Source organism: Sturnira hondurensis, unplaced genomic scaffold (assembly GCF_014824575.4).
Source record: "Sturnira hondurensis isolate 20B ecotype Veracruz unplaced genomic scaffold, ASM1482457v3 Scaffold0013299, whole genome shotgun sequence".
Lineage (NCBI taxonomy): Eukaryota > Metazoa > Chordata > Mammalia > Chiroptera > Phyllostomidae > Sturnira > Sturnira hondurensis.
In genome coordinates, this window is record NW_028085930.1 from 3,732,733 (window position 1) to 3,754,758 (window position 22,026).

The window sequence follows — 22,026 nt, forward strand, 5'->3', positions numbered from 1 at the left end:
GTGGTTATAAACTAAGCGGGGGAGAATGGTGGGGGAGGGAGGGTGCGGGTGGAGGGGAATGAAGGGGGGAGGAATAGAACAACTGTAATTGTATAATCAATAAAATATATTTAAAAAAACAATAAAAAAAGTATTTCTGTGATTCTCAAATCCTGTCCTCTCCTTCCAATCTATATAAGGCAGTCTTGAACCCTCACAGCTTTCTATGATCTGAGGTCCAGGCTGCTATGTAATTATCCATGTAATTGGTTTTTCCCTACTTCAGTTTTAACTTTAAAAAAATTTTTTAGCCGTTTTGATTTTTCTCTGTGATTTGTTTGAAACTACAGAACTGACAATCAGTAAAATCTTTGAAATAATTGTTAAATTTTTAAAAATATTTTATTTATTTATCTTTAGAGGGAAGGGAAGGAGAGAGGGAGAGAAATATCAATGTATGGTTGCCTTTCGCATGTCACCTCCTGGGAACTGGCCTGCAACCCGGACATGTGCCCTGACTGGGAATCGAACCTCGATCCTTTGGTTTGCAGGCCCGTACTCAATCCACTGAGCTACACCAGCCAGAGCATAATTGTTAAATTTTTAACATTGATACATACCCTTTCTTTCACACAATAATTTCAAGGAATTTATCCTAAAATATTAATCAGAAAGTAGACAAAGTCATGTTTGTGACATTGTTTAAAATGCAAAATTTTGTTATTTCTCAGTATTTGGATTATGGGTGTTTTAATTTTTTTTGCTTTATTTTTACTTTGTTATTTAATAACAGTGAATATGTACTACTTAAATAATAATAAAAACAATTTTTATTTAGGCAGTAAGTACTAGTATACTTTCATGTGAATTTGAGGATGAGTGAAGTTATGGTAATGATGTCTACTTTTATTTATAGGGAGAAGAAGCTGATGATGATGATATTTACAATGTTCTTTCTACATTAAAACGGTTAACCTCTTTTCACAAGTACGTGTTTTATTTAAAGTACATTCGGTGACTAACATAAATTAGCTAACAGAAAACAGTCATAATGTGGGTTTCATAGATACAATTTTCAATTGATAACCTTTAAAACTCCTAATAAAGAAGAAATCATGTTTTGGGGAAAACCATGAAAGTTACTTCTGTGAACTTTTATTTCTGAATTGTTCTTATTTGTTTATGTAGACAGTTGAATTTGAATAAGGTCACCAGGCTGAAGGAAATATCACTTTCAAATGGCAATTTGCATGTTCCTTATAGTAAGACATGCTTTTCTCCATAAGAAAAGAAAATAGAGAACTTTTATTATCAAAAGAATTTTTAGGTGTAGCCATTACATTGGTGAATACTTAAGACATATTTATTAAGACAAAAAGAAAATACTTATTTCAAAGCATTGTCTAAAATCTAAGCCCTTTTATTTATGTATACAAGTGTATATTTTGTAATTTAATGGAGAAACAAATTTTTTTCAAGAAAAATACTTAGATGTATGAAAATAAAAGTTGACAGCCAATTATCTACTGTATTTTCATATTGTGAATGGATTTTAAAATGCATTTACTTAAATGCATCTTAAAATATACTAGAAAGAAAGGTTACCCATCAATGGAATATGACCTTAGGTTGACTATATTGTAGTACTCTTCACTTAAATGTGTGAAGTTTTTTTATTGATTTCTTTTAATGAATTCCTAATGTCAGTTTTAGCTCTCTGTCCCTTTTTCTGCCCCTCTTATTCTGCTTTTCTTTTCTTCCTTCCTAAGTATGAACCCTTGAATGTTTCTTTTATGAATCTTTTTCAGCTCTACAAGAAAATAGTTATTTTACTTTTCTAATCACTGAAACTGAGCTCAAATTTAAACTTTCCTTCACTCTAGAATAAAGTTAATACCTTTCTATTTATTTTAGTGCTCATGATCTCACAAAATGGGATTTGTTTGGTAATTGCTACAGATTATTGAAGACGGGAATTGAACATGGAGCTATGCCAGAACAGGTAGGAGCTTATTAATATTCCTTCTTTCTCATTTCAGAAATCTAAACTTTCTTGAGATCATACAGGGTTATCAAAGGCCTTTCACAGAAAGTAGTTGATAATTTTTTAATGTAGCCACTTCCTTTAAGAATTATCACTATATTGATTAAAGGTTACTGATAATGTTATATCTCAGGTTTGAGCAGAAAAATATAGGAAACCTTTGCTATAATATTCTTAAAATTTTAATGTATGATAAACAATATTTTTCAGGAAAAATACTACTATAGTAGCAGTTTCAAAACTTGATTAATTTAGTATAATGAAAATTTCTGATCACGGCTATATTCCAGGTTCTATTCTAAATATCGATTATAGGAAGCCTTGGGTATTGCTTAAGTTTTGTTAAGTAAGTTAAGTAAGCAGTTAAGTAAGTTTGGGGACTTTGGCTAGATTGTAGGACTTCTTATTATTAAGCATTACCAATTAAATGTTACTGTTAATTAACAGCAACAACCTGCTTTTAAGAATTAACATATATTTTGTACACAGTTGATATCCATTTATGTAAACCAAAATACTAACCCCATAGTTAGGTACAGGTAGTATTTAAGGATGATCTAATCCATTCCCTTTGGGTGAAATGGAATACTTAGATGACACTTCATTATGCTAAAGCAATAAGAATTTCAATAGATAAAATTATTTTGTATTAAAAGTTAATCACAGCCCTAACTGGTGTCATTCAGTGGATTGAGCACCGACCTGCAGACCAAATGGTTGCCAGTTTGATTCCCAGTTAGGGCACTTGCCTGAGTCGCAGGCCAGGTGCTCATTTTGGGGTATGAGAGAGGCAAACAATTGCTGTGTTCTCCCACTTTCTCCCTCCTTTTCCCTCTCTCTAAAAATCAGTAAAGTAAAATAAGTATTTTAAAAATAAAGTTAATCACAGAAGCCCTAGCTGGTGTAGCTCATTTGGTTGGAGTGTTGTTGTATAAACAAAGGTGGCAGGTTCGATTCCTGGTCAGCAGAACTCACGCCTGTGTTGTGGGTTCAGGTCCTGATCAGTGAGCATGCATGAGGCAACCAGTTGATGTCTCTCTCTTTCTCTTCCTCTCTCTCTGGAATGGAAAAAAATAGTTAATCTATAAACAATGCTTCATTATTGCTATGATTAATTTTTTCAAGTTGCTTAACATTGTTCTTTTTTACTTACTGTAAATAACCTCTCTAACAAATATCCTTGATTATGTTAGGTATTTTTATTTGTTTTGTGGAAAGAGACTAAATATTTGACCCTATTATTGTTTTGTTTTGTTTTTTATTTTATTGCTGACTCTTCAACTTCCATTGTCTCTTCATGTCATATTTTTTAGTGGCGTAATTACAGTGCACTGATATCCTCAAAGTGAATGATAGAGTTAAGATGTTCCTTTTTTGTTTTTCTCATTTTCCTCAAGAGAAGAATAGAAATAGCACAAATCTGTTTCCTTTGGTTGTTATAACTATATCTAAATTTATATTTTAATTTTCTACAAGATCATTTATTGTCTGAGAACTGATTTGAGACAGTCTCATAGTTTTGTCATCTGTGGTTAAACTTTCTATTATTTTTCACTGCATATATATTGTTTTCCCAATTTTATTTCAATTTCTTTAAATCAGAGAACATACTTATGTCACATTTCCTTTAACTTTGTTAACTTCTTATATACATTTTTACTTTTTTAATTTAAGTATACTTAGCATGCGATCTTACATTGATTATACTCTGTATTAAACTTTTTTTTTAAAGGAACGTGTGTTAGGTTTTTTAAAGATTTTATTTATTTATTTTTAGAGAGAAGGGAGAAAGAGAGGGAGAGAAACATCAATGTGTGGTTGCTTCTCACATTGGCCCATACTGGGTACCTGGCTGGCAACCCAGGCGTGTGCCCTGACTGGAAATCGAACTGGCAACCTTTTGGTCCACAGGCCGGCACTCAATCCACTGAGCTACACCAGCCAGGGCCTAGTAAACTTTTTTTATTGATCCATTTTTAGAGAGAGAGGAATGAGGAAAGAGAGAAGCGTCAATTTGTTATTCTACTTGCTTATGCATTCATCAGTTGATTCTTATATGTGCCCTGGCCCAAAATTGAACCCACAACCCTGGTGTATTAGTAAGAATGTCTAACCAACTGAGCTATCCCTCTAGGGTCATTGATTATATTTATATCAGGTGTTCAATATAGTGACTTGATATTTTTTAAACCTTGTTATGTGATTACCCCACTAATTCTAAAAATCATCTGTCACCATATAAACTTACCACAACATTATTGACTATATCCCTCTTCCTCTTCTCACCCATTTCCCTGCACCTTTCCCCTTCTGGTAACCATCCCTTTGGTCATGTCTGTGAGTCTGTTTTTGTTTGTTTTGTTTTTTGATTCCACATATAAGTGAAACCATATGGTATTTGTCTTTCTTTGCCTGACTTCCCTTAGCATAATACCCTCTAGATTCATTCATGTTGTCACAAATAGCAAGATATCATTCATTTTATTACTGCGTAATTGCCCAAAACACATATATACCATATCTTCTTTATCTGTTCATCCATCAGTGGATACCTGGATTGCTTCCATATCTTCATTATTGTAAATAATGCTGCAGTGAACATACAGGTATTATAATGTCTTTTCAAATTACTGTTCTCATTTTCTTTGCATAAATACCCAGAAGTGGAATTGCTGGGTTTTATGGTATATCTGTTTTCAGTTTTTTGAGAAATCTCCATACTCTTTTCCTTAGGTGCTGCACCAGTTTGCAGTCCCGCCAGCAGTGCACCAGGGTTCCCTTTTCTCAGCATCCTCACCAGTGCATGTTATTTGTTGACTTTTTGATAATAGCTATTCTAATTTATAGGAGATGGAATCTCATGTGGTTGTAATTTAAATTCTTCTGATGATTAATTACATTGAATATCTTTTAATATGTCTGTTGGCCATCTGTATGACTTCTTTGGAGAAATGTCTTCATGTCCTCTTTCCATTTTTTCATTCAGATTATTTTCATTACTCTTACTGAGTTCTTTGATTTTCTTGTGTATTTTGGATATCGACCAGTATATCATTTGTGAATATATCCTCCCAGTCAGTGGATTGCCTTTTTGTTTTGTTGAACGTTTCCTTGGCTATGCAGAAGGTTTTTAGTTTGATACAGTCCCATTTGTTTATTTTTTTCTTTTCTTTCCCTTGTTCTTAGGAGACATGTCCACAAAGATACTTCTCATGATGATGTCCATTTACTTCCTGTGTTTTCTTCTAGGAGTTTTATGGTTTCAGACCTTACATTTAAGTCTTTAATCCATTTTCAGTTTTTTTATATATGGTGTAAGAAAGTGGTCCAGTTTCTTTTTCTTTTTTTTTTTGGCATGTATCTGTCCCGTTTTCCCAACACCACTTGTTGAAGAGGCTGCCATTACTTCAGTGTATATTGTTACCTTTTTTGTTCATTATTAGTGTATAGGAACATGACAGATTTCTGTGTGTTAATTTTGTATTCTGGTATTTTACTGAATTTCACTAACTTTTAATTTTTTTGTGGATTCTTTAGAGTTTTCTATATATAGTATCATGTCATCGGCAGATGACAATAGTTCTGCTTCTTCCTTTCCTATTTGGATGCCTTTCATATCTTTTTCTTGCCTGATTGCTATTGCTGGTACTTCCAGGACTTTGTTGATTAATAGTGGAGAAAATGGGCATCTTTGTCTTGTTCTTGATCTTAGAGGAAAAGCTTTTAGCTTTTCACCATTGAGGATGATGTTGTGTGTGGGCTTGTCATATACATATATTCTTTATCAAGTTGAGGAAAGATCCTTCTATGCCCACTTTGTTGAGAGTATTTTTCATAAACATATGTTGGATGTTGTCAAATGCTTTTTTCTCCATGTATTGAGATACTAATGTGATGAATCACATTAATTGTTTCGTAGCTGTTTCTCTACCCTTGCATCCCTGGTATAAATCCCACTTGATCATGATGTGTTAAAAAATCTTCTTAATGTACTGTTGCATTGGTTTGCTAGTATTTGTTGAGAATTTTGGCATTAGTGTTCATTTAGGATATTGGCCTATAATTCTCTTTCTTTCTAGTGTCTCTCGTTTGGGTATCAGTAATGCTGGCCTCACAGAAGGAGTTCAGAAGTATTATTTTTTCTTCAATGTTTTGGAATAGTTTGAGAAAGATGGGTACTAATTCTTCTTTAAATATTTGGTAAACTTTACCTGTGAAACCATCTGATCCTGGGCTTTTTTATATGTTTGAAGTTTTTTGATTACTGCTTTAATTTCTTTACTAGTAGTCAATCTGTTCAGATTTATTGTTTCTTCGTGGTTTAGTCTTGGAAGGTTTTAAACTTCTAAACATTTATTCATGTCTTCTAGATTCTACATATTCTTAAACTTTAATCATGTATATGAGATTTGAGTTCATCACTACTTGATTATACTTTTATTCATTTTAGCAATTAGAAATTATTTAGCATTTAGCAGCTCATAGAAACATCTCTTTAGAAATCCAGTATTGAAAATCCAAAAACTGCCCTGGCCAGGTGGTTAGGTTGGTTGGAGCATCATCTGATGTGCCAGGGTTACAAGTTTAATCCTCAGTTGGGGAGCACATATAGGAGACAAGCAGTGAATGTGTGAGTAAGTGGAACAGCATCGATATTTCTTTCACTCTCTCAAGTCAATACATTTTTTTTAAATGAAAGAAAACCCCAAAACCATATTTAACCAGTTTTTCATAAGGACCATGCACACTCACATTTTTACATGCTAGCTCTATACTTTTGATTAGAATCCAGAAAATAGAGCAAGGATATCAAGGAACTCCAAAATGTTTGCTATTGTGAACCCTTAGTTGTGTCTAATATCTTTAGGATACCTTAAAAGTTACTGTATAGCTTTTTGAGGGAACTATATTGCTGTATTTTCCATATACTTAACTATTTGTTTTTCAGGATAACTTCCAAGCCTCATTCTTTGAGGTTAACTGAGTTTTTTTCCTTCTTCCAGTGATCCATCTTTTCTCATGACAGTACTGTTTTAGCTGTTACAGCTTTAGAATATGTAAGACCAAAATTTATTAATGATGAAAATGATAGATAGATATTAAATAACTTATCTTAAGGTAACATAGCCTCTTTATACCCACTCAAGCCAACCATTTAAATTATTTTTAGTGTCCCTGGCTGATGTAGCTCAGTGGATTGAGCGCGGGCCTGCGAACCAAAGAATCGCGGTTCGATTCCCAGTCAGGGCACATGCCTGGGTTGCAGGTCAGTTCCCAGCAGGGAACTCACCAGAGGCCACCATACATTGATGTTTCTCTCCTTCTCTCCTTCCCTTCCCTCTAAAGATAAATAAATAAAATCTTAAAACAAAAGAAAGAAAAAAATTATTTTTAGTGTCTCTTCACATCTTCTAATCTACAACTATTGGTTATAATATATCCCATGTCTTTTGGTTTCTTCCCCATGTCAAACTCTTAATTTCTGTAATTTTATATTTTCCAAATTTCTTTTGTATTGTTTCAGTGGAAATAGTGGGGAGAGATTAGATGCTAATATGTAATCTGTCATCATGAACTAGAAAGCAATACATTTCTTTAGCTTGAACATGATATAGAGGTTGAGTTTAACAGTAGTCAGATTATTGCTTATTGTATAAATAATGAATTCATGCTTTCTTAGAAGACTACACACATAGTTCATTGACTGTGTCTAGAAATTATTTCAAGTACCTATTTCCGACTCTTCCTTAGACATACAAATTCAAAACCCTTTGCATTTGCTCCCCACCCCTTACACACACACACACAAACACACACACACGTCCAATGCATGACCTTTCTAGTCATAATTGACCAAAAATGTATTTCATTGTCAGGTCCTGAAGATATAAGGGTTTATTAGAAGTAGTTCTTAAAATCAGAAGACTTTTGATTTTTATAAATTGTAGCTTCTGAATCTCTTCTTGTCATTATTTTTCAAGCCCTTATACCATTTACTTAGTTGAATTCCTCATATTTTCTCTTGTAAATTGCAGTAGTAGTTGCCTGTTTTGTCTAAGTAACCTCAGTTTCACTCCATCCAATCTAGGCTCTGTTACAGTAATTGGTAACTGTGCATACATCAGGTTACCTTAGGAAGTTTATTTTTTTAATACTGGCATATTCTAAAGTACCACTGTGAAACTAAATTGGTTAATCCATTTAGAACTTTGTTACTCCCTATCAAAATTAAAAATGGACATACCCTTCATTTAAGTGTTTGTAGCTCTAGGAATTTAGACTGCAGATACATACTTGGACATGTGTATAAAGATGTAGGTATGAAGATGTTCATGTTAGCATTTTTATAAAAATTTAAGACATGAAATAATTTAAATGTTCCTTTATAGAGGACTGGTTAGATATAGTAGTGTAGTTTCAATTCTGTGCAGTGTTCTGTAGCTATAAAAATAGTGAGCTTTATATTATTTATGTTATAATATTCTATGTGAGAAGAAATGTAATGGAAAAGGTAAGGAGCAGGGTGGTATATGAACATAAAAGGGTGATAAGATCTTTGTACATGTTCTTCTGATTGGCATATTATTTCTGAGATGATACCTAAGAAACTGTTATCAGTGGCTAAGGTGAAAACTAGAGATCTGTTGTTAGAGAACAATAAACTGTGGCGTGCCTTCATTTATCACACACTTGATATCTCTGTGTTTGACAGTCTGACCTGGATGACAGGTGATGACTATGGTTTGTATGTCAAGAGTAGCTATTAGCTTTTGAAATCCACAGAATGCTTCAACCAGCTGTACGTGCCTACACATGAAAAGGCCTTTTTCTCATGCGTTAAAGCACCATGGTCCTTTTGATCTAAAACAATGATAATATCTCCTGGCTCCAGTCCTGGTTCTTGGTGTCCTTCACCAAGGAATGTTACCTTCTGGCCTTCTTTCGTACATTTGTCAATATGAACTTCTGGAGTCTTTTCTGAAACTATCTTCCTTCAGTTGTAGCTTTTACATCTTATCTTTTGGACTGATCCATTCCCCATGGCACTGGCAAGTCTATGCACACAGACTCCATTTGCTGAACCATTCCAGGTTTTATCTGATTAATTCTTTTTTGCATCCCAGTACCTTAGCAATTGGGACAGTACTCTATGGCTCCTTTCTCACCATCTTGGCCTTCACATTGGTCACAAATCACATTCTTTTACAGAGTTAGTGTTCTTGTTACATCATTTTATAAATCTTCTAAGGTTACTGAAAGCAGATGTACAACATTTTTACCTCCTCTCTGCATCCTTTCCTCCTCCTCCAAAAACAAAAACAGAAAAAGATGTCCATGGGTGCCCTGGCTGGCTAGCTCAGTTGGTTAGAGCATCGTCCTGATATGCCAAGGTTGCAGGTTCCATTCCCAGTCAGGGAACATACAGGAAAACAAGGAATGAACACATAAAATGGGGAGAGCAGCAAGACAATGTCTGTTGGTCTGTCTGTCTGTCTCTCTCTCAGTTAAAAAACTTGTATTTTTAAAATGTCCGTAGGTGAGCCACCTGCCGCATCGTTTCTAATGGCCTATTCTTCCCCGTTGTCACGTAATTCCCTTTGCATCAGAGAGCAGTTAGTAAGCTTGATAAATCCATCTAAATTGCTTTATTTGGATTCTTATCAGGGTGGTACTTCAGGCCAGCTTCCTGTAAGCCTTTTTCAGCTTCTGGTGGCTTTGGGTTTGACCCCCAAAATATAATGGTTTCTTTCACCATTTTTTGTCAGTTGGTGAGCAGGACAAGACTGGTGTGGGATCAGGAAGGAGTACATTTTTATGCACAGTTCAGGTAGCCACTGATCCTCCACCTCTCACCCAGTGTCGTGCAGAGTTCTTTGGTTGGTTTTTGACAGAGGTGCCAAGACAGTTCCTTTGGAGAAAGGATCGTCTTTTCAACAGTTGGTGCTGAAATAGTTGGGTAGCCATATGCAAAGAAAATGAATTTCAATCCATACCTTACACCATTTATAAAAATTAACTCAAAATAGCCCTGGCTGTTGTGGCTCAATGGATTGGGTGCTTACCTGCACCAGTCAGGGCACATATCTGGGTTGTAGGCCAGGTCCCCGGTGTGGGGTGCATGAGAGTCAACTACACATTGATGTGTCTCTCCTTCCTTCTCTTTCTCCTCCCTTCCCCTCTGTCTAAAAATAAATAAATAAAATCTAATTTAAAAATTGAAAAAAATATACTCAGAATGGACCATACACCAAAATGTAAAACCTGCAGCTCTAAAACATCTGAAAGAACAAATAAAGAAAATCCTTGTGATCTTTAGTTAATGAAAGATTTCTTAGAAACAATACCGAAAGCATTATTTTCATAAGAGAGAAATTCAAACACAGACACTTACTAAAATTAAGCACTTCTCCTGTCGGATACTTGTAAGAGAATTAAAAAGACACTCCAGTAAACTGGAAAATATTTTCAAATCACATGCCTGATAACTGACTTTTACCAAAAATGTGAAAATCTCTCAAAATTCATTAGTAAGAAAAACAACTCAGTTTTTTTTTAACTGGACAAAAGAATTGAAAAGCTACTTCACCAACAAAGATGATAAATACATAAAAAGAAACTTAAAACCATTAGTCATTTAGAGAAATTCAAACTATTCAATAAAACTACAATTAGATACCACTATAAGTCTTTAGAAAGCATTTGGAACTCCTGTTATTGGTAGGAAGGCAAAATATTACGCCATTTTGGATAGTAGTTTAGCATTTTCCGATACAGTTAAATATGCACATCATATGACCCAGGAATCCATCTCTGGATGTTTATCCAAGTGAAATGAGTAGCTAAGTTCACATAAAAACCTATACCTGGATATTTATAGTGGCTTTCTGAGTTGCTCCAAACTGCAAACAACTCAAATGTCCATCAACTGGTAAGAATACTTCTCAGCAGTACAGTGGAAGGAACTATATACAATAACATGGATGAATCTCAGTAGCAATGTACGGAGTCAGAGAAGCCAGATGCACAAATCTATATGCTATATAGATGCATTGTACATTTCAGAAGCAAAACTATAGGTAGAGAAAATGTATCTCCAGGCATGGGGGGAGGTCCAATTTGAAAGATGATAGAACTGTTCTAGATCTTCATTGTTTTGGTAGTTACATAACTATATGTCAAAACTCAAAGAACTGTATGTTAAAAATAGTAATTTTCCTTTACATATAAATTATATCTTAGTTTTTTTAATGTAGTAGGATAAAAATAAGAGGAGTAGTCATTTTTTATACTTAGGAAGGCCATTTCAAAGCCTGACTAGTGTATATTTATATTTTAAAGTTTAGAAAGCTCTAGACCAAAACACAACCATAAAAATGAAAGAAAACATTTATCACCTGGTAGAAATTTTAGAACCAAGAACCATTAGAAATTTTTTTTTAATTTATTTTTTAAGAGTTATTTATTTATTTATTTTTAGAGAGGAAAGGAAGGAGAGAAGGAGAGAAATATCAATGGATGGTTGCTTCTTGTGAGTCCCCTGCTGGGAACTGGCCTGCAACCCAGGCATGTGCCCTGACTGGGAATCAAACCTCGATCGTGTGGTTCGCAGGCCTGTGCTCAATCCACTGAGCTACACCAGCCAGGGCAAGAACCATTAGAAAATTTGATAGACTCTTTATTCTTATATTTCAGTCCTTTCTGCCAAAGCTCAGTTACATAATGATCACAGAAATTATTTAAATTAAACCATTTAAAAAGTTGTTCAGTTATTTCTTGTTTTTAAACTGAGGTATAATTGACGTGCAACATTTTATTAGTTTAGGTATACAATATAATTTGATGTTTGTGTATAATGAAATGATCACCACAGTGAGTCTAGTTAATGTCCTTCACCATACATAGTTACAGATTTTATTATTAACTATAGTCACCATGCTCTACATTATATTTGCATGGCTTATTTGTTGTATAACTGAAAGCTTGTAACTTTTGATTTCATTTACCCTTTCATTGGCCTACCCCCTACCTCCCACCTCTGGCAACCACCAATTTTTCTGTAATTATGATCTTGGTTTGTTAGTGTTTTGTTGTTGTTTAGATTCCATATATGAGATTGTTCCATATTTATCTTTCTCTGTCTGACTTATTTCACTCAGAACAATGCTCCCAAGGTCCATCTGTATTTTCACAAAAGACAAGATTTTCTTCTTTTTAATGGCCGAATAATAATTAATTCTCTATGTATTCTACATTTTCTGTATTCATTCACTCACGGTGGACACTTAGGTTGTTTCCATATCATGGTTATTGTGAATGATGCTGCAATAAACATAGGACATGCCTATATCATTTTGAGTTAATGTTTTTGTTTTCTTTCTGATAAATACTCAGAAGTGAAATTGCTGAATTATACTCTTATAATTTTTTGAGGAACCTTTATAGTGTTTTCCATAGCTGTACCTATTTACAGGCATACCTCAGTTTTGTTCCAGACTACCACAATAAAATGAGTTGTAATATTTTTACTTGTACAGGGTCTCACCTTCAATTTGTAAAAAACTCAACATCTGTTAAGCACAATAAAACAAGGTATGCCTGTACATTCTTTTTTTATTCATTATGCTATTACAGTTTTCCCAATTTTCCTTTACCCCCCTCCACCCTGCCCCCCCACACTCCAGCATTCCTCCCCCACTAAATTCATATCCATGGGTTATATATATAAGTTCCTTGAGTCCTCTGTTTCCTATACCTGTTTTTATCTCTCCCCATCTATTTTATGTCTACTAATTATGCTTCTTCCCTGTACCTTTCCCCCCCTAATCCTCTCTTCCCCCTCCCCACTGAAATTCCTCCATGTAATGTTCATTTCTCTGATTCTGTTCCTGTTCTGGTTGTTAGCTTAGTTGTTATTTTCATTGTTTTTCTTTTCTTTTAGGTTCATTCATTGATAGTTGTGAGTTTAGTGTCATTTTACTGTATTTTTTATCTTGTTTTTCTTAGATAAGTCCCTTTAACATTTCATATAATAATGGCTTGGTGATGATGAACTTTTTTAACTTGATCTTATCTGGGAAGCACTTTGTCTGCCCTTTCATTCTAAATGAAAGCTTTGCTGAATAGAATAATCTTGGATGTAGCTCTCCTTGCCTTTCCTGACTTTGAATACTTCTTTCCAGCCCCTTCTTGCCTGCAAGGTTTCTTTTGAGAAATCAGCTGATAGCCTTATGAGCACTCCTTTATAGGTAACTCCTTTCCTCTTTCTTCTTTTAGGATTCTCTCTTTATCTTTAATCTTGGATAACTTAATGATGATGTGCCTTGGTGTGTTCCTCTTTCTGTTCAACTTCTTTGGGACTGTCTGAGCTTCCTGGAAGTTTATTTCCTTGGCCAGATTTTGGCAGTTTTTCTTCATTATTTGTTCTAATATGTTTCCAGTTTCTTGCTGTTGTTTTTCTTCTTCTGAACCTCTACAATTTGGATATTGGCACATTTCAGGTTGTCCCAGAGGTTTGTAAGATTCTCTTCACTTTTTTGAATTCTTGTTTCTTCATTTTGCTCCAGATAGATGTTTATTTTTTCCTTTTGTTCCAAATCATTGCTCTGACCCCTGATTTCCTTCTTGTCACTGTTCGTTCCCTGAGTATATTGCTTTATTTCACTTTGGGTATTCTTTTTTTTTTTTTTTATTCTTCAACCAAGCTTAATCAGTTCTGTGAGCATTTTGATTACCAGAGCTTTAAATTCTCCGTCAGATAGGTTGGCGATCTCCTCCTTGTTTAGTTCTCTTTCTGAGGTTTTGCTCTCTTCTTTGTTTTGGGACCTATTTCTTTGTCTTGGCACAACTGATAAGTTGTAAGGGTGCGGGTCCTTAGGTATTTACTTAGGCAGGGCAACTGTTGTTGCTGCGGCACTGCCTGTTGGGGAGGGCCAGAGAGGAAACAGTGCAGCCCACCTGCTGTCTGTAGTGCACTTTCCAATGGACTCTTGCGTGAGACTGGAAGTTTCACCCACTGTCGCAACTGCCGTAGTCCACAGTCACCTTTGAGTCTCATTTTTGTCTTCAGTCAGCCCCACCTGTGTTGTTGGCTACCTGGCAACAGCTGGCTCTGCCCACCTGGTCCATGGCCTTACAGGTCTGGTTGTTCTGGTTGGTTTTTTTTTTGTTTAATTTCTTGGTTGTCCAGAGTTCCATGGAGTTTGATTTTCTGGCACTTTTGGTTGTTTATTGATTTTAAATTGGTTATTATCCTCCTTTTGGTTGTTTGAGGAAGTGAAGGACTTCTGCGTAAACCTCCATCTTTGCCGGAACTCTGCCTGTACATTCATACCAACAATGCAGAAGGGTTCCCTTTTCTCCACATTTTCACCACATTTGTTATCATATATTATGACTTCTTTGATAATAACCATTGTAACAGATGTGTGAGGTGATATTGTGGTTTCAGTTTGCATTTCCCTGATGAGTAGTGACGTTTAATATCTTTTTATATACTTATTGGCCATCTATACCTGGGGTATCAAACTCATTTTCTCTGGGGGCCACATCACCCTCACAGTTGCCTTCAAAGGGCTGAATGTAATTGTAGGACTGTATAAATGTAGCTATTACTTAACAGTTAAGCGAGAGCTTGGCGCTGCTGCCAGGTAGAAACAAGGTGGAGGGCTAGATTCAGCCTACAGGCTTTGTGTTTGCCATCTGTGATCTATTAAGTCAGCCCTTCACATGCAGTTTTCATATCCATGGATTCAACCACCTGCAAATTGAAAATAATAATTTCCATCTGTGGTTGGGAATCCACAGGTGCAGAGGGTCTACTGTATGCATCCTTCTGTGCCATTTTAGTTCAGAGACTTCAACTTCCCTGGATTCTGGTATCCACATAGGGTCCTGGAAACAGTCTCCCATGGGTATCAAGGGACAGCTATATACCTTCATTGAGAAAATGTCTATTCAGATTCTCTGCCCATTTTTAAATTGTTTTAGTTTTTCTCTTACTGAGTTGTATGAGTTCTTTATCTATTTTAGATAAGCAGCCCCTTATCAGATATATGATTAGCAATATTTTTTCCCATTCAGTTGGTCACTTTATTTTTTTGGTGGTGTTTGTTTGTTTGTTTGTTTGTTTATTTGCCTTTGCTTTTGATGTCAGATCCGAAGAATCATTGCCAAGACCAATATCAGGGAGCTCACCAACTCTGTTTTCTTCTAGGAGTTCTATCATCTTAGGTCTTCTAGGAGTTCTATCATTTTAGGTCTCAAAATAGATTCAAATTTAATCTATTTTGAGCTCATTTTTGTGTGCGGTGCAAGTTAGTGGTCCATTTGCATTCTTTTGTCATAAACTAATTGACCATGTATTTGTGAGTTTATTTCGGGGCTCTTCTTTTCCATTCTATAGATCTTTGTGCCTGATTTTATGCCAGTACCATTTTGTTTTGATTATTACAGCTTTGTGATTCAGTTTGAATCAGAAGTATGATGTTCTTCGTTCTTTCTTCTTCATTCTCAAGATTGATTTGGCTATTCAGGTTGTTTTGTTATTAAATGTTTTTTCTACTGACTTTTAATACTCAGTGGTAGATCATAAGAACTTGTAATTTTTTAAATCTTAGGGTGTTCAGAAGCATGGCAAGCATGAAGTAGAGCTGCTCTCTTAAAAGACTACACAGTGCTACACATTTTTGAAAAGCTCAAACACTAGCCAAATCAGATAGTGTATGATCTAATGATACTTAAATGTGATATATGTGACATACTATTTTTTAAGAGCCTAGGCATGATATACATGAAATTTAGTGGGATGATTTACCAGCCCTAAGGAACAGGGGAAGAGCTTTGAGGTAGATACAAAGTTATTGGCATGATACCAGTTCTTAAGTTGGGTAGTCTGTTCTATTATTCTTTATAATACAACAATTATTATTACATTTAAAATGCTAACAAAGAGGCCCTGACCAGCTTTCTCAGTTGGTTAGAGTGTTGTCCTGATATGCCAAGATTGCAGGTCTGTTTCCCAGGACAGGGAATGTGCAGGTCAGGGAATATGCAACAAATCAATGCATAAATAAATGGAACAACAAATCGGGGTGTGTGTGTGTCTGTGTGTGTATGTATATCTGTCTGTCCCCCACCCTACCTACATTTCCTCTTCTCTAAAAAATTAATAAATACATTTTTTTTAAAAAAGAGAGAGAGAAGTGCCATTGCTGGGGTCTCAGTTGGAGCATTGTCCTGTACACCAAAAGATTGCAGGTTCAGTCTCAGGGCAGGGCACATGTCTAGGTTGTAGGTTCGATCCCCTCTTGGTGCATCTACAGGAGGCAACCAATCATTGATGTTTTTGTCTCCCTCTTGCTCTAAAAGAAAACAGAGAAGGAAAGAAAATGCTAACAAAGAACAAATAGAATCACTTCTATTTGCTCTTGCTAATAATATATTTTTGAAACATCTGATTATGTTACTCTTCTGTAGTTTTTAATCTGATGTTCTCTTTTATCCATATTTAGTTTGTCTAAACTTAAACTAGTTCTAAGAGCTTATCTCTTGGTCTTAATTTATGTGTAATAATACAGTTCATCTTCAGGATAGGTGATATCATTAGCCACAGCTGAATGATTTTCATTGACTCAGTCTTCTTATCAAAGGTTAAACAGCTATAGTTTCTTTGAATAGTTACCAATAATTATTAATAAAAAGACCTAATAGTTAAAGAATATTTATGTTGATTGAGGTAAGGCTAACTCCTATAATTAATTAATCTCTGCATCTCAACACAGTACAATTTTTTTCTCATTCCCATAACCATAAAGTACAATTAAGGGAAGTAGGGTATCACTGCACTATCCAGTAATTCAGGTACCCAAAAATCTCCTGGTGCATTGGTATCCTGCTGGTATGTAGGGGAGGAGAAGATGGAAAAGGTATTCCTGCTTCTGAACTACTTCTGCCCAAAAATGTGCAGTACACATTACTGGGTCCTCCCTGGAACCAGTGTTACTTTGTGGGAAACACAAGGACAGGGGACTGGGATTGGAAGAAATGATTACTCAGCAGGCCAATGCTTGCTATCATTTGAAGATCCTCTCCAGGTTCAGAGCAATAGTAGTGAAGAAAAGGCAGAAGGGCCCTGACCCGTATGGCTCAGTTGGTTAGGCATTGTCCCACAAAGCAAAAGTTCACCAGTTTGATTCCTGGTCAGGGCTCATGCCTGCATTGTGGGTTCAGTCTCAGGTCTTGGCACATGTGGGAGGCAACCGCTCTATGTTTCTTTCTCTCTCTTTCTCTCTCCCTGTTCTTCTATCTAAGAAATAAACAAATAAAATCTTTTTAAAGAAGAAAGAAAAGGCAGGAGGAGGACTTTGTTGCTCACAGGTTAGGACAGTCTTTTTTTCCAGTTTTTTCATTGCTTGTCCTTGTCACGTCTGTACTACAGAAAGATTAAGTTGCTGAATAAATGACTTTTGGACAAGTTAGGATAACATTGCTGGTATGGAAGTTAAAATATCAGTATGACTGATATAAAGCCTGGAAGGAAGACTTCTAAATTTTCTTTTAAAGTGTTATTAGCTATATAGTTATATACCTTTGAGAAAGGAAAATGCTTTCCAATCAGTGAGAGTGAGCTTTTTATTTAAAAAATGGAGTGGAGCTCTTTTAAAGTAAACATGATGAATATTGGTATATGAAACAGATTAAAGTGGGGATGTTTTACTTGATCTGTGGGCAGGCAGCTTCGCTGGTTAGAGTGTTGTCCCTTACACCAATAGATTGTGGGTTCAGGGTTTAGTCCTGGCCATTGTTGCTCATTTGGTTGTAGTGTTATCCCATAAGCCAAAGGGATAGTGGGTCTGATTCCCAGTCAGGGTACATGCCTGGGTTACAGGTTCGGTCCCCAGTCAGGGTGCAATGGATGTTTCTCTCGCATCACTATTTCTCTCTTGCTCCCTTCCCCATGCTGTAAAATCAGTGGACATGTCTTCCAGTGAGGATTTTTTGTTAAAGTTTGCAGATTCAAGCCGCAGTCAGGACACACACCTAGGCTGCAGGTTACATTCCCAGTTGGGCACATACAAGAGGTAACCAGTCGAGCTTTCTTCTCTCTTACATCATATTTCTCTTGCTCTTTTACCCCTTTTCTCTCTCTCTAAAACCAATAAACTTATCCATGGGTGATGAGTAAGTAAATAAATAGATGGATGGATGAATGAATGAGTGAATGAATGAATGGATTTGGTATGTTCCCTGATCAGGACCAAACCCATTACCTACGTAGTCCTCTGACTGAGAATCGAACCTGCAACTTTTTAGTTTATGGGACAATGGTCCAGCAAACAGAGCCACACCAGCCAGAACTAAAACCTGATTTTTAAAAAAATAAAACCAGTTAAAGCTCTCAGCTGCTTCCTGTAACATCTCATTTACTGATTTTCAGTTTATTCTCTTCATATATTCAATCTTAACGGTTTTTGGTGAAGTAGAAAAGGTAATAGAGACACTGTAATAAGGGAATATCATATAATTTGATATGTTTTATTACAGTGAAGATAAACCTATTCAACAAAAAATGTAGTAAAAGACCTCTTTAAAGTGAAATTCTGTCCTGTGTTAAGATTTTTAATCAGTTTAATTTTCCTGAATTCTGTTCCTTCTCTGAAAAATAGGGACAAACAATTCACAAAACAGGAATTCGATGCCAATAAAAAATGAAAAGATACCCATCTCCATGGTATTTACACACATGTAAATTACCACATTTTGCCATGTATAGTGCACACTTTTTTACCCAAATTTTTTAGGGAAAAATAAGGCTATGCATTATACATGGGTGTAATAATCTCATATACAATGCACACAAAAATGTGAGTGCATATTATACATGGCAAAATATAATAGTACCACCTTAAAATAGTACTCATGTAATAAAAGCACCAAATTCAAAATATGCTATCAAGTTTTGTTAAAAACATGGAGCCAAGAAACTGTCAAAGACTACTAGATACATCTACCATGGACAGCAGTTGGGTACTATCTACTATAAAGTTAAACATACATATAATGTATGATCCAGCATTCTTATTTCTAGAGCAGTGGTTCTCAAAGTAAGATAAGGAACCCCTTGGGCTTCCAGGACAGGTCTGTGAGATCATACTATTCTCATAAGATGAAGATGTTACTTAGTTGTTTTTTTTTTCATTCTCATTCTCTCACAAGTGTACATTGGGGTATTGGATTGGGGTCATATCAAAGAATATACATACACATTTATCTATAAAAGCTATTAAAATATACTTTTTCCCCAACTGATCTGTGACTCTGGGTTTTCTTCATATACTTCATCAAAGCAGCATATTGTAACAGAATGCAGAGCAGATCTGAAACTCTAGCTTGCTGTTAAGCTATATATTAAAAGATTTGCAAAAATGTAAAACATTACCATTCTTCCCAGTAAGTTTTTATGTTTTAAAAAAAATAGGTTTTTAAAGAAATATTTATTATCTTATGATATAAACAGTTTATTTTTAAATGCCTTAATGCATATTTTTAACATTTATTAGTTTTAATCTCTAATATGATAATGTTGACATATAACTCACATAAACAAAACTATTTGGGGTCCTTAGTAGTTTTTAAGAGTGTAAAGAGGTCTCGAGTGCTAAAAACTTTAGAGAACGTCTATAGATGGGTGTACCAGGAGACATGTATAAGAATGTTCACAGTGCTCTGGCAGCTGTGGCTCAGTGGATTGAGTACAGACTTGTGAACCAAAAGGTCACCAGTTCCATTCCCAGTGAGGGCACACGCCTAGGTTGCCAGTCAGTTCCCTGGTGGGGGCGCATGAGAAACGAACACACATTGATCTATCTTTCTCTTTCCTTCCCACCCCATCTCTCTAAAGATAAATAAAAAAATAAAATCTTAAAAAAATAAATTAGAAAAAACAAGTGTTTAAATGAAAGAAGTCAGATAAAAACTGATACATATTCCATGACTCCCATTTATACAGTGTTCACAAATAGGCATAATAAGCTTATTATTTAGGGATGCAGACTTAGGTTGTTAAAATGTACTGACTGCCTGAAAAGTAAAAATAACTGTTACCCTTAGGAGAAAAGAGATTATTATTGACCCTTGAACAGCATTGGAGTTACGAATACCTACACATACACACACACTCTCCACACACTCAGAAATTTATTTATGACTTAAGTTGACCCTCCTCATGTGCAGATTCCCATCCATGGTTCAAAAATACTTTTCCCCCCCAAACTTATAGATACAGAGAACAAATTGGTGGTTGCCAGATGGAAGGGGGTTTGAAAGGTGAGGGGATTAAAACTTACAAATTGGCAGTTATATAAAAATAGTCATAGGAGTGTAATGTACAGCATTCATTAAGTCTTATATGTTTTTTACTTAGTTTAATTTTTAAACTATAGTTGACATTCTATATTATAGTAGTTTTAAGTTTTGTATATTTTATGCACATTCTTGTGTGAGTTTTATTTCACATTAAAATGCTTTAAAACAAAATAAGTAATTAGTTATAAAACTGGGATACATTAGTTTTAGACATATCACTTTTTAAAAATCTAAGCAAAGTATTCATGATAATACATTTTTTGTTGGAAACGCACTGTCATTTGGGTCCATATTTACCAAGATAGATTATCTTTATCCTCTAAGATATGTTGGTTTGTCCTTTTTTTAACTAAATATTTTATGCACTCCCCTGAATTCTATAAAAAGTTGGACTCCAAACTTATTGTAAGATTAAAAAGTATGATAACTATTGTATGATAAAAACTGCAAATGTAAATTATGTCTTATTTGTTTGAATTTTTTTATTTGATACAGATAGTCGTACAGGCATTGCAGTGTTCCCATTACTCGATTCTTTGGCAGTTGGTGAAAATTACTGATGGTTCTCCTTCCAAAGTAAGTAAGAGTTTCTGTAGGCAGAAGGGTTATTACTAAAATAAAATAACCTTGCTTAATTTATATTTAATAATTTACAGTTATCTATAATAAATTATTTTAAATAAAATATATAATAATTACTGTTTTCAATTCTTGCTTTATCCTATGAGTAAGTATATTTTACCTTTTGAAAGATAACCAATCTTCAAGCAATATATATTTAGTTGTATATACACACACAGTTAAAATTCTTATAAGAAATAACTATCATAGAAACCAAAAGAGCTCTGATAGGTAGGTAACATGCTATAAAAAATAGAATGATACTGAAAGTATAGTATGTAGGTTTTGTTTCTGGCATTATGGCACCTTGGGGCCCAAACTGTTTAACACTCTTGTTAAAAACAGCTCAAATTGTTGTTGCTGTTGTTTTTTAATTTATGACCGACCATGCAAAACAAAAAGAAATACAAACCAGAGATTAAGTGAAACTAGGATTCCAGAGAGTCAGCAGAGCACTGAAGCCTAGTTAACTTTGAGGATCTTTTCTAATCTAGACAAACTATAAATCCCTTCCCAGGTGGAATGTCTAATAGGTAGCACATCTCCCTGAAAAGCTGGGATTCTAAAAAGGTACTCCCAGCACAAGTATAAATTAGAAATAAACCCATACCAGCTCCATTTATGGAGGAAAACAGCCTGTCTTAAAATTTTCTCCCCTTTATTCAGTTTGCCATTGAATAAAGGGGAGAAAACAGGTCTCCCATGAAGATTTATAACCATGAGCTGGCCCTTCTAATTAATAACTTAAGGATTTCTCTTCCTTTGGAAAGCAATCAGAGATTTTGTTTGTTTTTAATTAGAAGGATGGTGATATGTTAGTTAGCTTCCAGGTTTTTTTCTATTTTATTGACAGTCTTGATAAGCAAAAATTGAAGTTAACCTTTTATTAGTAACATATAAGCCACTTGGAAATTATATTGCATTTTCATGTTTGTAGAAATGTTCTTAAGTATCGTAAAATTAGAAGAGACTGAATATGTGTAAGCTAAAATTTGATAAGAGTCTATCATATGTTACAC

At 34.9% G+C, this 22,026-nt stretch overlaps 1 protein-coding gene and 1 pseudogene across 2 annotated transcripts in view; one reads left to right on the forward strand and one right to left on the reverse strand.

Moving 5' to 3' along the window:
• STAG1 (STAG1 cohesin complex component) overlaps positions 1-22,026 on the forward strand; it is a 400,795-nt gene that overhangs the window by 318,243 nt on the left and 60,526 nt on the right. For both annotated transcript variants that reach the window (XM_037061224.1, XM_037061225.1), the window contains exons 20-22: positions 896-966; positions 1,894-1,981; positions 20,882-20,962. In XM_037061224.1, the coding sequence (XP_036917119.1) occupies positions 896-966; positions 1,894-1,981; positions 20,882-20,962 (240 nt within the window). The remainder of the gene's footprint in view (positions 1-895; positions 967-1,893; positions 1,982-20,881; positions 20,963-22,026) is intronic.
• On the reverse strand, positions 8,671-9,335 carry LOC118997477 (dnaJ homolog subfamily A member 1-like; annotated as a pseudogene).